General features: G+C 36.0%; 1 protein-coding gene across 7 annotated transcripts in view; it reads right to left on the minus strand.

Annotated features, from left to right (window-relative positions):
- Positions 1 to 14027, minus strand: part of PPP2R2D (protein phosphatase 2 regulatory subunit Bdelta) — a 31484-nt gene that overhangs the window by 6829 nt on the left and 10628 nt on the right. For 2 of the 7 annotated variants that reach the window (XM_030029787.1, XM_030029788.2), the window contains 4 exons: positions 8689 to 8786; positions 6884 to 6981; positions 5283 to 5448; positions 433 to 610 (listed from right to left, as the gene is read on the minus strand). In XM_030029787.1, the coding sequence (XP_029885647.1) occupies positions 433 to 610; positions 5283 to 5312 (208 nt within the window). In that variant the 5' untranslated portion in view covers positions 5313 to 5448; positions 6884 to 6981; positions 8689 to 8786. Of the gene's footprint in view, positions 1 to 432; positions 611 to 1200; positions 3427 to 3452; positions 3566 to 5282; positions 5449 to 6282; positions 6308 to 6883; positions 6982 to 8688; positions 8787 to 14027 lie in introns of those variants that run through there. The other 5 variants (XM_041127124.1, XM_041127123.1, XM_030029785.2 and 2 more) reach the window with 4 other exon arrangements.

The following is a 14027-nucleotide window of genomic DNA, read 5'->3' on the forward strand; positions in this document are numbered from 1 at the left end:
ATTTGACATTAAAAAAATGGACATTTGTTTTCTTTGAGAGAAGCGTCACTTAGGCAGTTAAGAGACCTTAAACTTTGGAAAGAAGTATCTACAGTAACAAGGGATCTACTTTTCAAATTTTTCAACTCTTATTTAAGTTGACTGAACTCCACAAATAAAGGATGCTCCCCAAATTCCTCAATTTCTCTTTAGAAATCAAACTATCTATGATATTTCTACTGGCAGTTTTCCATTGAAAGAATGCTTGCCCTCAAGAATGAATGAGAGCATCCCAAGGCCTGCTTTCACTGTATTAAACCTACAGATTTTAAAATCCTGTATTTTAATCCCTAGATTTAAACACCTACTCTAATTAGTAAAACTAAAGTGATTCTCTTAAGCATACACAACTTGGATGTGCCCCAGTGTTCACAGAGAACAAAAAAAGGATACTAAAACTTCTATCTGTGATTTCTAAATGCCATAGGTTAATTCTTAGGTCATCTGCAGAAAGGTATGTTTCATGATCACTATTTACTGAAATAGAGTTTATGTGATAAGTATGTGCATTTGCAAATATCCTTCTGGGACTTGCTTCTACCATTAGGTCCATGGGTTTCAATATTGGCACCTGAAACATGAAAACAAACAGTCAATTTTGGCATAAAACTGATTTCTGATTCAGAAGATATTAATTAATTGCACACCACAGATTTCAGTTTTGATTTTGACTGAACATTTTCAAAACCACTGAGCAAGAAAAGTAATAAAATAGCCTATGAATGCTGAGTTTGCATACTACCAACACAAAACCTCAGACACTGACTGCTGCAGAAGTTACCTGTCAAATACAGCAGCTTTGTACTTCATCCAACACAAAAATGGTGTACGTTTATAACGATATTTGAAGATTATGTTAATTTGAAACAAGCACTTAAAAATGACCCCCATATCTGAGAGGGGTGCTTGTGAAATTGGCAAGAACAGTTTGCAGAGAAAACCTCCCATTTGTTTAACAGAATAGTCAGTACGATTTTAGGAACACATGAATGCCCTGTTTCCACAACTAGCTGATCTAAAGGGTGACGTGGTTTGTCAGGGTCAAGTGGACTAAGCTTCCCTCTAGCTCCTTCTCACTGACCAGCAAGTGAATAGTTTACGGTTGCCCAAGGACGTCCTACGCTGTTCCAGTACATACAATTCAACAGAACACTAACTTACATTAGCTAACCAAGAAAAAAGTTATGACAGTGTCCAAGATAATCTATCTTCCTGGAACAAGAAGCAAATTAATCCAAGAGCTCTGTAATTGCTCTCACCATGTTTGTATCTCACAGTCTGTTTACATCAAACTGTAATGATTAAAATTGATCTATTACTTTTTATTAGGCAATTTTCCTATCTTACCATATGAGTGTTCCTAGCCTGGTTGTGAAATCAAAAATACATTAATGTGAGTTATCACGTATGGTACTTAGAAATGCCATGCTCACTATGCAAAGGGATGCAGCTCTGAAGTGCTGCTTCTCCTCCATGTCTACTCCTTTATAAACAAAAGGGGATTCTATTTCTGTAACAAAATATGCAAACAAAACCCATAAAAGCCCAAGGTACACACACTCTAGATCTCTAAAACCTGATCATTTTAACATATGGAGGTAACTCTAGGCAAGGTTTTTTCCCCTTCTGCCAACTGTTGCTCAGACTTGGTTCATTCCATCATCTCTTCTTGTAAAATGTAGTGCCTGGCAAGCTCTGCAGCTCAGCCCAACCTTCTTTTCCCAGAAAAGCAGCAAATTTAGAAGACTTAACTTTTAAGAGAGAGGTTCTTGCTTTTTGTTGCTTCCCCCCATTCAGCTTGACGATTCCTAAATATATTACAGTGTTTAAAGAAGATGCTAATGTACTCCTTCAGTGATATAGCCCATACCTTGTAAAACCATTAGGCCGTATTCTGGACTCTCCATGTTCCCAGATGGGTAGTCTACTGCTACATAAGGGCAAGGTTGTAGAACCCAAAATTTCATCTGTACCTACTTCCAGCCACTAGGCTAAGGCATTGTATCATAATTCTTTTCCTTGGTTTTAGATATTTTCACTAGAATACTCAATCAGATCTTGGTTCCCACACGCTGAATAGAAAGACACTTTGCAGAGGAAGTGGCTATCCTTTCCCAACATGATTATGCATTAGGCTTATGTATACCTACAGCTTCAGTTCAATATTCAATTTAAGCAAAAGCAAGGCAAAAAAACCCAACAAAACCCCACAACTGTATAGTCCCTACAAGTGTCAGGAGTGGCATTGGCTTTGAAAGTAGTGAGAGCCTCAGTTTGATTCCTATTTATGGTAACAACAACAACAACATAAAAAAACCCCAAGAAAAACCCCAGCCCCACATGATTTCATTTCTTGAGCTCCTGCTTTAAATGATCTCATGTTTGGAGCACTAACCCTACCACTACATCCCTATGCAAGTGGAAAAATGTCAAGACTATTCAAGTACATGTCAGGTTTTCCAAATGCTCAGAATTTGCCTCTAACAAAACCACCTTCTACTTAGAATAACCATAGAATAACCAGCACCTTGTTTAAATTTTTTAGTCTTGCTCTTAGAAAAAAGGCCAAACAAGTTAAATAAATATGAGCAATATTGAGGGGAAAAAAAAAGTAATTATTGATACAAAGCCAAATTCTTCCTAAATTCACAATGGCATGTGCTTTAAGCCAAACAGGACCCTACCTGCCAGTTTCACAAAGCAGCACTCAGAGAGGATATAAAGGTTAATCTGGGCACCTACTACTCCTTACTAGTGACTGGCACAGACACTACAGCATTATCCTCTACTGACTAGTCACAGCCAGGAAGAGAAGTCAGTATGTTACAGGTCTCTGAAATAAATGTGTTCCCTGCACTTTTCTTCATGTTGCATGAAGACATTAGACTATTTTAAGAACACAGCAGGATGAGTCCATGCTTCTATGAATTAAGTATAGACTAGTGCAGCTCCAGCCAGAGATACTCCAAAATGCTGTATTTTCAGGCTTGAATAACAACATTTTGTTACATTTTATTGCTGTCAATAAATCAGTGTATCTTATTCTACAATTTGAATATACTGAGGTGGTTGAAGGCTGTCTCAACAAAAAATTTTAAAAAAGTTTAAATTTCAAATCCATTTTAAATATGCTAAAATGTTCCAAGAAAAAAAAAAAAATTAAAATCAACAAACTATTGGGAAGCTAATAATATGATAATATAAGCATGAAAGTTTGCCTCAAGTTTTCCAGAGGAACCTTATTTAATAGTATATAGATATGTAATGATGTGTCTCCATTTTTTTAATAAGATTTCAATGACCCTGACCAAAACATAATTTTTAATCTACACATTTCAGTTGACAACTTTGGTAGTACAAAGGTAGAGAAGTACATGCAAAAAGATATTTGAAGTCAAAGAGCAGAAACATACCCGTAGTGCTGTGATTCTGAAAGGATCCCTAAGTCTTCCATCTTCATCTTTTAAATTATAACCTTCGGCTCTTTTATCCCTTTCACTTATTTTCCATAATTTAATAGTTTTATCTAAAACCAAAAATTCACATGCTTGAGAATGAATTAAATTCAAAATAAAATCACTAAATAATGGAGTCAGCAGAGTGGATATTATTTACCTATCTAGGTTTCCGCTGCTTGCAACAGAAAGGATCCTGATGGAGTCCTTTAAACAACAACGTAATAGGGAGTACAGCCCTCCCTACATATCCTTTAAGTACTTTGCCTTCAGCTATATTGTTTAGCAGAATTGATATGTGAAAAACAAACAAAAAAATATACCAGCCACATGCACTTGGAGGGTGCAGATGGGAAATACATCAAAATATCAGTAAATGGAGAGGAAAAAAAGATGGATTCCATTTTAACTCCAATGTAATATCCAGTTTGAATAAAATACAAGTTTCTGCCTGAACAGTAAGGCCTTATGCCTACCATTCACCAAAATGACCCTTCACAAGGGAAGTTTCACACACCAATTACCAAAATTCACCAATAAGCCCTGTATGACTATCTAAATTATTTTTAACAGAGAAATGCTAGGGAAAAAAACCCCAACAAACCCATGAATTACATACACTAACTACCTTAAGGAAATCCAAGTTTATCCCAGGTGTCTGCTAAGAGACAGCCCAGGGCGGTAAGTGAGAACAGGACTTGCCCCCATATTTTAGGGCTCCACACCCAAAGCCATGTACTTCCCAGGTCTTACTAGGGGGAGTCTTTCCAAGTGCAGAAAGTCAGTATACACCAAGGGTGAGATCCTTAGCTAATTGGAAACAAACCTCTCCTCCCCAAACTACTGCATATCTTTAAAGCATTTAAGATGACATGGTTTAAAGACTGCTTTAAGTTTAGTAAGACTTATATCAAAGTAACATTATTGTAATTTCAAAGTCCAGTAGACAGAAGTCATTCCTGCTTTTAAAATTTTGTATAGCAGGTAGGATATCAGCCCTTATATAAAGTCATTTAAGTACAAGGCAAAAAGTGATCCAAACTGTTAGGAACAAATGTATTCCTCTGACAATAAGAGCAAGTTTTTCCATGCACAGTTCCACATTTATATTTACAGCTTGCTCCATGATGCATCAAAATGAAACAGACCTAATAACCACTACTAAAACACTGGAAGAAATTAAAAAAAAAAAGTGCATAAAAACTTGTAATTTCCAACTTGTAATTTTTGCACTGCTTTTATGTATTCTAAGGTACACAGTGAAATGGTATAAAAATACTCCTCCTAGATGACTGTTGTCTTTTAAACAGTTACTTTGCAAAACACACATGATGTTTTAGTATTGGAAAAGCAAAGAGAGCATTGTAACCACAGTGTTTCAATTTCAAATGTTTTTATTAAAAATTCATCTGGGATCACAAAAAAATTAAAATTTCAAAATTAGGATGATCAAGTCAAATTCAGACTTCTGCTACAGTTCAGCATACTGGGAACTAGTTTATACAAAAACTATAAAGCAGAGTGACAGGGTATGTAAACTGATAGCATGGTCAGTATATCCACAGAACACAGCTCTAACTATGCCTATTCTGTCACTGCTTCATTATTTTTACGTTCAAAAAATCAGTAATTTACAAAGTATTACAATCAAAACACATTTTTTATATAATTGGAGAAGACATTAAAACAACCCCAAAACACTCCAGAAAAAACCCCCACAAGTGGATCACAGGTGAGATAATATTCAAATGACATAAAAAGTTATTTTTGCAAAAATAGTGTCCTTACCATTTGTAGACAGCAGGAAGTGAGCAGCATTCTGTTGTGGTAACCACCTAATTTTATTAATTTTTTCCTCAATTTCTAGACTTTTCAAGTAGTCAAACTCAGGTTCGTGACTCTGAAAGGTACTGTAAACATTATATTCTCCCCTAGAATGAGGACGGCTTTTATTCTGCAAGGAAACATAGTATTTCTTAAAGCTGACATTACTCGGCTCATTAGAAATTGTACATACAAACTAATGACCAGAAATTGTCAATTAGAAAGTAAACTTTTTACAACAGATCTTGATGGATTTTACATTTTTACTCTATGATACTGTACCTAGTTTAGCATCAATATAGTGCACACAGACTTCCTTTTTAAAAACGTATATTTATATATTGACATGTGTGTACTCATAAAACATAGCATATCAAGGCACTTTGAAGAGGCACGCTGTCCACAAAGGAGTTCCTGTGTTTGCTTGGAAGAGTTCCAGGCTACGCTACCTCTCCCAAGCGGTTTCAACAGAATCAGAGCAGAGAAGTTAGCTATGTCTTAAATCCTAAACCACCAATTCCATGTAATTAGTTTCTGCACTTCACCTAATCTCCTTTCCCGCCCTTTTCCAAAACTCACTCCTCTAATCACCACAATATGGACATAGTGCAGGATTTCCAGACTAGGAAATAAATGTTAAAGGACATAGGACATGGAGTAATTAAATATGTTTTTTATAAAAACATGATTGCACAAAGTCATTCTGCTGAAGGCACAGCAAGATCAAGTATGACAATTAGATCTAGCTCTTCTCCTACTCATTTTAAAACATGCTGTGTCCAAAAGTGGTATCAAGACTTACAATTAAGCTTCGACAACTTTTTTATTATAAAAACTTGAAGGCTGGAATTACCACATTTTCATCTAAGCTGTTCTATAGTGCTCATCATGATGTACCAAAGACTATTACAAATACACTAACAACTTTTCCCCTCACAGAACTAGAAGACTGCTTTGTATTATCCTCATTTGGTAGGCGGCGGCAGCAAGGAACAGAGATCAAAGTCACAAGTATCCACAGATTTGCAATATCAGATTTGAGGCAAGTAGTTACCAGGCTTTTCAACTAAGTTAATGTTAGATAGTGATTCACGTTTGGAGAACAGCCCCACTTGTAGAGCTGCAGTGCCCAGAACTTCTGAAAAACACCCAACACCCCCTCCCCCCCCAAACACAATCGAAAAATCACTCACTTGAAAAGCAGCAAATCCCTCACTTGCAAAGGTAGGCAAGAATCAGTGCAGGAAAAGCCTACCCTGCACACTAAGTGACAGTATGTTACTGTGGAAAAAACAGTAGTGACTCACGTCATTGGAGACTACTAGGCCAACATAAGGCTGCAAAGGCAACCTTTGCTCAGACACTTCCTTACGCTTCCATGCTTGACTTGGCAACTTTGATAAGGTCATTTCAGCTAGGTTCCTGCAATGTCTCAAAAGTATGGAGTTTTAGTTAATTCTGAGACTTTACATTATTTTACCCCCTACTTGTCATTTAACTTTTAAGCATTTTGGACAGGATCTTCTCAACTAACACTATTCAGTATAGTTATCTACATTACTTACCTAGCCACCCGCATTTTGAGCAAGCTGCCTTTTCTGGCACTAGGCAGTGGTCTCACTCTTTACTCACACATTTGGTTGGAATAATCAGCTGTTTGGAACTGAAATAATGTCATATGAGTTCAGGGCACGACGCACAACATTTCAGCCCGCCTTCCCAAATTAAAGTATATGGGAAATTTTATAACTATCCTAAGTTGTTATTAATGTAGTTAACCTAGTCTAAAATCCAGACTGTTAAAAATATTTGTTGTAAGATTTTATTAAGGTTCTAGTATTATATACTTATTTTAGACTTTTTCCTCCACTCCAGAAATTCTGCAGTTTTGCACATGACAAGAGAAATGACCCTTGTACCCAACTCTTCCCTACAGTCTGCATGTGCTCCCAAGAAGACAGTTGAATATTCCTGTGTGAATAGTCTGACTTGTTTGGGTTTTGGTTTTTGGGTGTTGGGTTTTTGGTTTTTTTTTATACTGCGAGGAAATGATGTGACAGCTGGGTTTTGACTTACAGAACAACTGAGCACTAACAGCTGAAAGCCAACCAATAATAGTTCCACGCTAAACAAGCATCAAGAAAGTCAGAGATCCTAAGCAGGTGGACACTTTTGACCTTGATCTCTCTGTGCCTTAGTTAAGTCTATACAGCAAACTAAATGATAAATGAGCTATGAGCTGTCTAGGTGTAGTAGTATAATATTTCAGTAGCTTTTTCAGCGATAGTATTTTCATTTCACTAGCTCTCAAAATCCTCAGTAAAACTGGTAAGTCACCTTTGGTAAAATGTTTCATAAATAGTATCACAGTGAGGATGAAATGCAAAATATTGGATAGCTGTTCATTAACTGAGCATCACTTGAACCACACAACAAAAGAAGTGGGATTCTGCTGAGAAAAACCACAGCACCTAAAGATTAGTATAATTCATGCACAAACAAGCTGAATTAAAATTCCACGATCAATTTTGGTGTTTCTGATCCAGGTGAAGGCTCATAACCAAAGGCTCAAATTCTCATCAGCTCTTCAAAGGAAAGGAGAAACATGCTCTTCAGTGGCAGGGGAGAGGGTAATTGCCATGAGGAATATCGACTTTTTAAAGAAGACAATTCCAGATTTCCCCCAGACATGACAAGGCATGACAATTATTTTTCAGCTTTTAGTGAACTTTTCCAATACTCACTATTTCTCTGGATATAAAAAGCTCAGTGATATATCTGCATCGATGAATGGACAGAATACGTCATAGCATTATCACATAACTGCATACCATTGTGAAGAGCCAGCTGAAAAGCTACGTAATTGTAGGAGGAAGAGTCTTCCTACCCTCTGAACTGAAAATGCTCAAGTGTTTCTGGACAAGTAGCTGTTCCCAATGTTTTTGATTCATGCTTAATTCTTCAATTTTTGAACCATCTTATCCTGTTGTCCTTGCAGCTTAACTTGTATCCTTTTTTATAAACTTTTCTTACCTTATCTTCAAAAGCATTATGATTTGTCTTAGATCAATATGACCAAGTGTAAAGTTTAGGAGAAAATCCAAAGGCAATTTTGCAAAATGATACTGAGCATACTAGGTACATATATAAAGAACTCACTTGTATTTTTGGGACTTTTTTTTTTTTTTTGAAGGGAGGGGAGGGGAACCACCAAGTTCAGCACAAGGCAGATACTTAGAAATCTGGCTACCTTAGAGTTTTCTGAGAAAACTATCCAACCATTTAAACCTCACGGCATGAAAAGATGAAGTGAGACTGTGCAACACAAGAACAGTGTAGTAACAGCACTTTTGTTTTTCAAGTCACTGACCTCTTGTTCCCTTTGAAATATAACCACTCTGCCACCTTTGTCTCCTGTTGCAAGAAGATCACCGGAGTAATTAAATTCAACCGTTGAAATAATATCAGCTGTAAACAGAACAGAAATAAAATAGCACTGTAATGTGTAAAGCAAATCAAGATGTTTCAAGACTTGAACACAAAATTACAACTTGTATTAACACAACTTCTTCATTTACATCAACAGTATCCAGAATATAAGCCATGTTTCAAAGCTTAACAAAATTTTATTTGCGATCTAAACCACTTCCTCATTTCTCAGTTTAAGCTTTTGAGGACCTTCAATCATAAAAGAGAAGGCACATCATTTTAAGAATCCGAACTGTGTGTTCTACCTGTTGACAGTAAATGCTGAAATAAGTAACAGAGATATGACTGCATAGAGCTTCCAAAAGTAAGAATCATATCAAAAGCGGTGCAGTGTTACTTTGGAGCAGCACTGCAGCTTGCATTGATCAAACTGAGGTTGAGGCATACCTGCCTTTCCCCTGAGCTTTCACGTAGTTAGTTCAGGAACCTGAACTGGGTGTCCCCTCTCTGCCAAAGGGGGGGGGGGGGGGGGGGGGGGGGGGGGGGGGAAGACAACGACAAAGAACAAAAGAAAAAATTTTCCAGTTGAGCTTCCTGAACCAACTCTGTGCAGAAGCATCAGCATGTATACAACAGATAAGAGGCAAGGATGATTGCAGCTGAAGGAACAGGAGAGCAAAGGAAAAGACTGCAGGATCTCCAGTTGAAACTGACATAAGTGCCCTTGGGACTGAACCCTGAAAACAACCAGTATTTATTCACCACTGCATGCCACAATTAACCTTTGGAGGTGGCAATAAAGAAATAATTGCATTAAACGATCTCTAACCAAGGGGCAGAGAGATAAAGGGCTACAAATTTCTGTCACAGGGTTTAGGCATATGGTAACAAAACCAACAAACCACTTAGCATAAAATTGTAAGTAAACATTTATCCATACTGTCACTTGCTAGCCATGCAAATATTTCATTATATTATGCAGGTATGAAAATTGTAAGATTTGAAGTATATGATAGCAATTAGTTTCAGAGTTTGCAATTGGAGACTAGATGAAAACTACTTTCCTGTATTGATTTTGATGTACTATCTTTTAAATTCCTTTCAATAATCCCCTACTCTTAGGAGGAAGGTGATTAGGAAGTCTAATCAGTTTTTCCGATATATAATTTGTATTTCATCTTTTATTAACAGATGCCCTTGAAACAGTTTTTCTGCTAGTGTATAAAGATCATGATTTACCTTCTTTGATCAAAAAAAAAAAAAAAAAAAAAAAAAAATCTTTCTACAGATTTATCCCAGCCTTCGAAATCGCATTACTAACCTGCTTCTAGACACATCTATTTTTATATTCACCTTTCTTCAAAAGGTTATGAAAAGACTCCATTTTGGTAGAGAACAGGATGATGGCTAATCCCAAATCCTCAACAGACCCAAAACATTAGAACAAAACCCACACCCTTGCTGTACATACTGCATACTGAAAACACCAATTTTTCCTCAGTTGACCTACTTTCAAAAATTAACCATGTTTCTAACTAGTCTCCCTCTCCGTTCACAGTGATCCTTACCTGCCATTGTGCCGCCCAACTAGAGCGACCACCACCTCACAAGTTCTCAAGTCATCAACCACAGAGCTCTTTGCAAACCTGACCCTTCATTGTTGGCCCCCTTCCAAGCAATTAAGAAGCAAACTCTTCTGGCTTTTCACTGTCAGAACAAAAATTAATCCCCCTATTCTCTTTACACCAATTCCACATTTTGTAGCCAATTTCTGGTATGTGGCCATTTGCCTCCGTAACAGACTATGCAGGAAGTATTGAAAACACAAAAAACCCCAAACAATCCTTCCCCTCTCCAAACTGCTGAAATGAATTTACAGCAATAAGTAGTTACCTATGGAAAATAGCGTATGGTATAAAGGTTTCACTAGTACTAAATGATCTCTTACTTTAGAAATTGCTTTAGAATTATGAGCTTCTAGTAGCACAACTGATAAAATCTTTATATATACATACACATATACACACACATCCTTAAATATATATATTTTAATATGTATTCGTATACATACATATATGTAAACAAAAAAAACCTTAAGGCTATAGAGTGGTACAGTGTGTGTTCAATCAAAAAATATAAATAGAAAAGCTATGCATTTCCACTTACCATAAAGATCCACTTTGTCAAAACTATACCTACACGCTGAACACAGCTATAACATTTCACTGAACCTCAGTGTTAAAACAAGAAGCAAAATGCCCAAGTTTAAACAATGACACATTAAATAATGTCAACCTGCATGTGACTGGGACCTCTGTTCCTCTCTTTGCAAGGTTAAGGAAAACTCAGATTATTGATACACTAAACCCAGGCTATCAATATTAATACCTGTCCTTCCTACACTATAAATAAACAGGACTCAGCAGATGATGGACAGATGGTTTAGATGCTATAAAGAGACCAGTTTCTAGCTCATTGATTTCCCAGTGAATCCTGTTCAGGCTTTTTACCCCAGGCAAGTCAAAAGAATGTACAGGGTACCTTGTATGTGATTTAAACCTTTTCTTAAATATACTTTCTGTGACAGGTCAGAAAAAATTTGTCAACCTGTAATGCTGATACACTATTTGACTTTTCCAAAGTTTGTCACATTTCTCTGATGTAATGTGCCATACCCTGCTTCAGTCCTCAGACAAGCAAAGAATTATTACATACACAGAAAGTGTATGAGCTGGTCCACATAAAGCTTTTTGTTAATCTGGAATATTTTTCTTTCTTAAGAAAGAAAACAAACTTAAACAAGGCCCTTTCATAACAATCTGTGTAACATATGTATAGGGTAATCACGAAAATGTTTTAAAGCCAACTCATTCTTCCTGCCTGACAATCATGGGGAAAACAAGATGTACGAGAATTGAGATTTAACGTCAAAAAAATAAATCTCTGTGTATGTGTCTAATATTGCTGTTGGGCTTTAATACTGATCCACACTAATTATTTTCACAATTAGATGTTCACTTTGTGCTCAATACATGCTTAAATTGTGTGAATGTATAATTAAAAGCCCTTACAAATGGCTGGCTGGCTATGAGGTTTATAGTTAAAAATACCAACTATCACAACATAAGCAAAGAATTTTCTACTAAAATGAGAAAGCTAGTGAACTAGCTGGAGACATAATCTTAATGAAATTCTACTCCAAGACTGATGATAGTGCTAAAATTAAAAAAAAAAAAAAAAAAAAAATCCTACATCCCATTATCACTCAATTATACACAGGAAAAAAATCCAGGCATTTCAAGAGACACCATGGGAAAGTAGTAAACTAAGGAGAAAAAAAAAATGGACAGATAAGGTAAGCAATCAGTGAAGTGACTTGATAGAATAATTTTATGACATTTTCAGTAGTTTACTCAAACATTAAGTAGCCCTCAAGCTACAAAGATTTATCAGTAGCAAAACTAATATTCCACTACCACAAAAATCTGAAAGCCATTTTAACACAGATCATTTTTACCCTTTGAGACACCAGTAAACATGCTAGCAGAAATAAATGACTCCTTAACATACACAATTATTTCAGTCACAAACCCAACTTTTCCATTTAGTTTCAAAAAGAGAAAAATATATTATTAATTTCTCCCATGTACACTATCAAAGTATTTACTGAATTATTTGGTCAAGATAGACTGTGCATCATTTTTGATTTAACATGCATGTGAAGTCAACATCATTTGTCTGACACAGCTATTATTTACTAGCAGTGCTATCAGCCAAACATAATCTTGGGTTCCTTTACATTAAGAGCTGTGGAAACGTGCTAAAACACAGACACTACCCAAATTCTATGGTTTTAAACAAAATGTACAGGGAGAAGAGGGCAAACAACATGCATAGGTAAAATGATCATGCCAGCAGAGAATGCCTCTCTTTCCTAATTGACTACCAACTGGAAAAAGCAGTTTGAAATTTTAAATCAGCACTGAAACAGTATGTCGCCAACATGCTATATGGAAATAGGGAAGTGAAGGGGAGACATCAGGACAAAAATATAGAAATTTTCTTCAAATATTTTCTAAGTTAAAAAATTTGGAATATGATGAATCAATGTTTTTTTTTTAACAGCACTACACTTTTTTATATATAAAAGTATGAATTAAAAAGTTTTTCCTATAGCCTTGTTTAAATGAAGCAATATCAATCCCCAAAATAATTCTATCCTGTATCCTCAAAGCGAATATATAAAATAAATTAAAAAAAGTAAAATAAAAAAAAATTACAAGACTAGAGGTAAACCACAAAATTAATTCCAAACCAATCACTCAGTGTTCTGCTCAACATACTTTACCCACCTATATTTGCTCTTTATTTCCAACTCAGCTTAAAACTTTTAGAAAAAAAAACAAAGCAAGCCTTCGCAGGTTCTTAATCATCCCATTAACTTTGGAATTTCTAAAGCTTTTTTATTATATGTCATATCTTTTTCTTATGTGTACAAGCACCAGTCTTCTTTCCCAGCAGAATATTTCAGCCTTTTCTCCATACTAGCAAAATAACTCACAATGAAATGTACAAAAGGGTGAGGAAAGACAAACTATCATAATATTTGCTCATGTACAGCATCCTAATGCACTCTTCTCATATATAAGACACCTTTGTGATTATGATTTTCCAGAAACAGAGAGGTTTGTCCAACCTTCCCTCCATTTTTGTTGCAGTGTGGCTAGGATTCTCTGTTCTGGAAGTAGCCATGTAAACTTTCCTCCTGTGAACTATGGAGAGCAGCAAGACCTATGGCTTCACAGTAAGACTTTAGTCTGGCAATATTTCTTTCCAGATGTGAAAAATTAATGTTTAGCCTCACTTTTGAAAAGGACTTCTAACTTAGGTACAGTCTACATACAGAATAGGAAACTCCTAGCTGTTTTCAAAGCTAGTATTTATATTAAAAAGATTAAAAGGATTGCTGGCAACTAAATTATGATTCTGTAGAATCCCCAAATGTAAAAGTACTAAGCACTTCCATGCATAGTAAACACCCTCCCAACACACTAGAAAGCTACAAATATCCATCTTTATAATAATGTAATGGCAACCATTCTCATTGACTCAGGATACTGTCCTGTAAAGCCTTGATAGATGTTTCGCAATTCAGTGTAAGTGCTCTAAGCCTTTTAGCATCACTGCTGAATATTAACCTCCCTATATCACAAAACTCCTCTCATAATTCTGAGAAAGTTCTATAAACTCCAAAGCCTCCCGGGCTAGTTATTGAGGGGC

Source organism: Aquila chrysaetos, chromosome 11 (genome assembly GCF_900496995.4).
Source record: "Aquila chrysaetos chrysaetos chromosome 11, bAquChr1.4, whole genome shotgun sequence".
In the NCBI taxonomy this organism is placed as follows: domain Eukaryota; kingdom Metazoa; phylum Chordata; class Aves; order Accipitriformes; family Accipitridae; genus Aquila; species Aquila chrysaetos.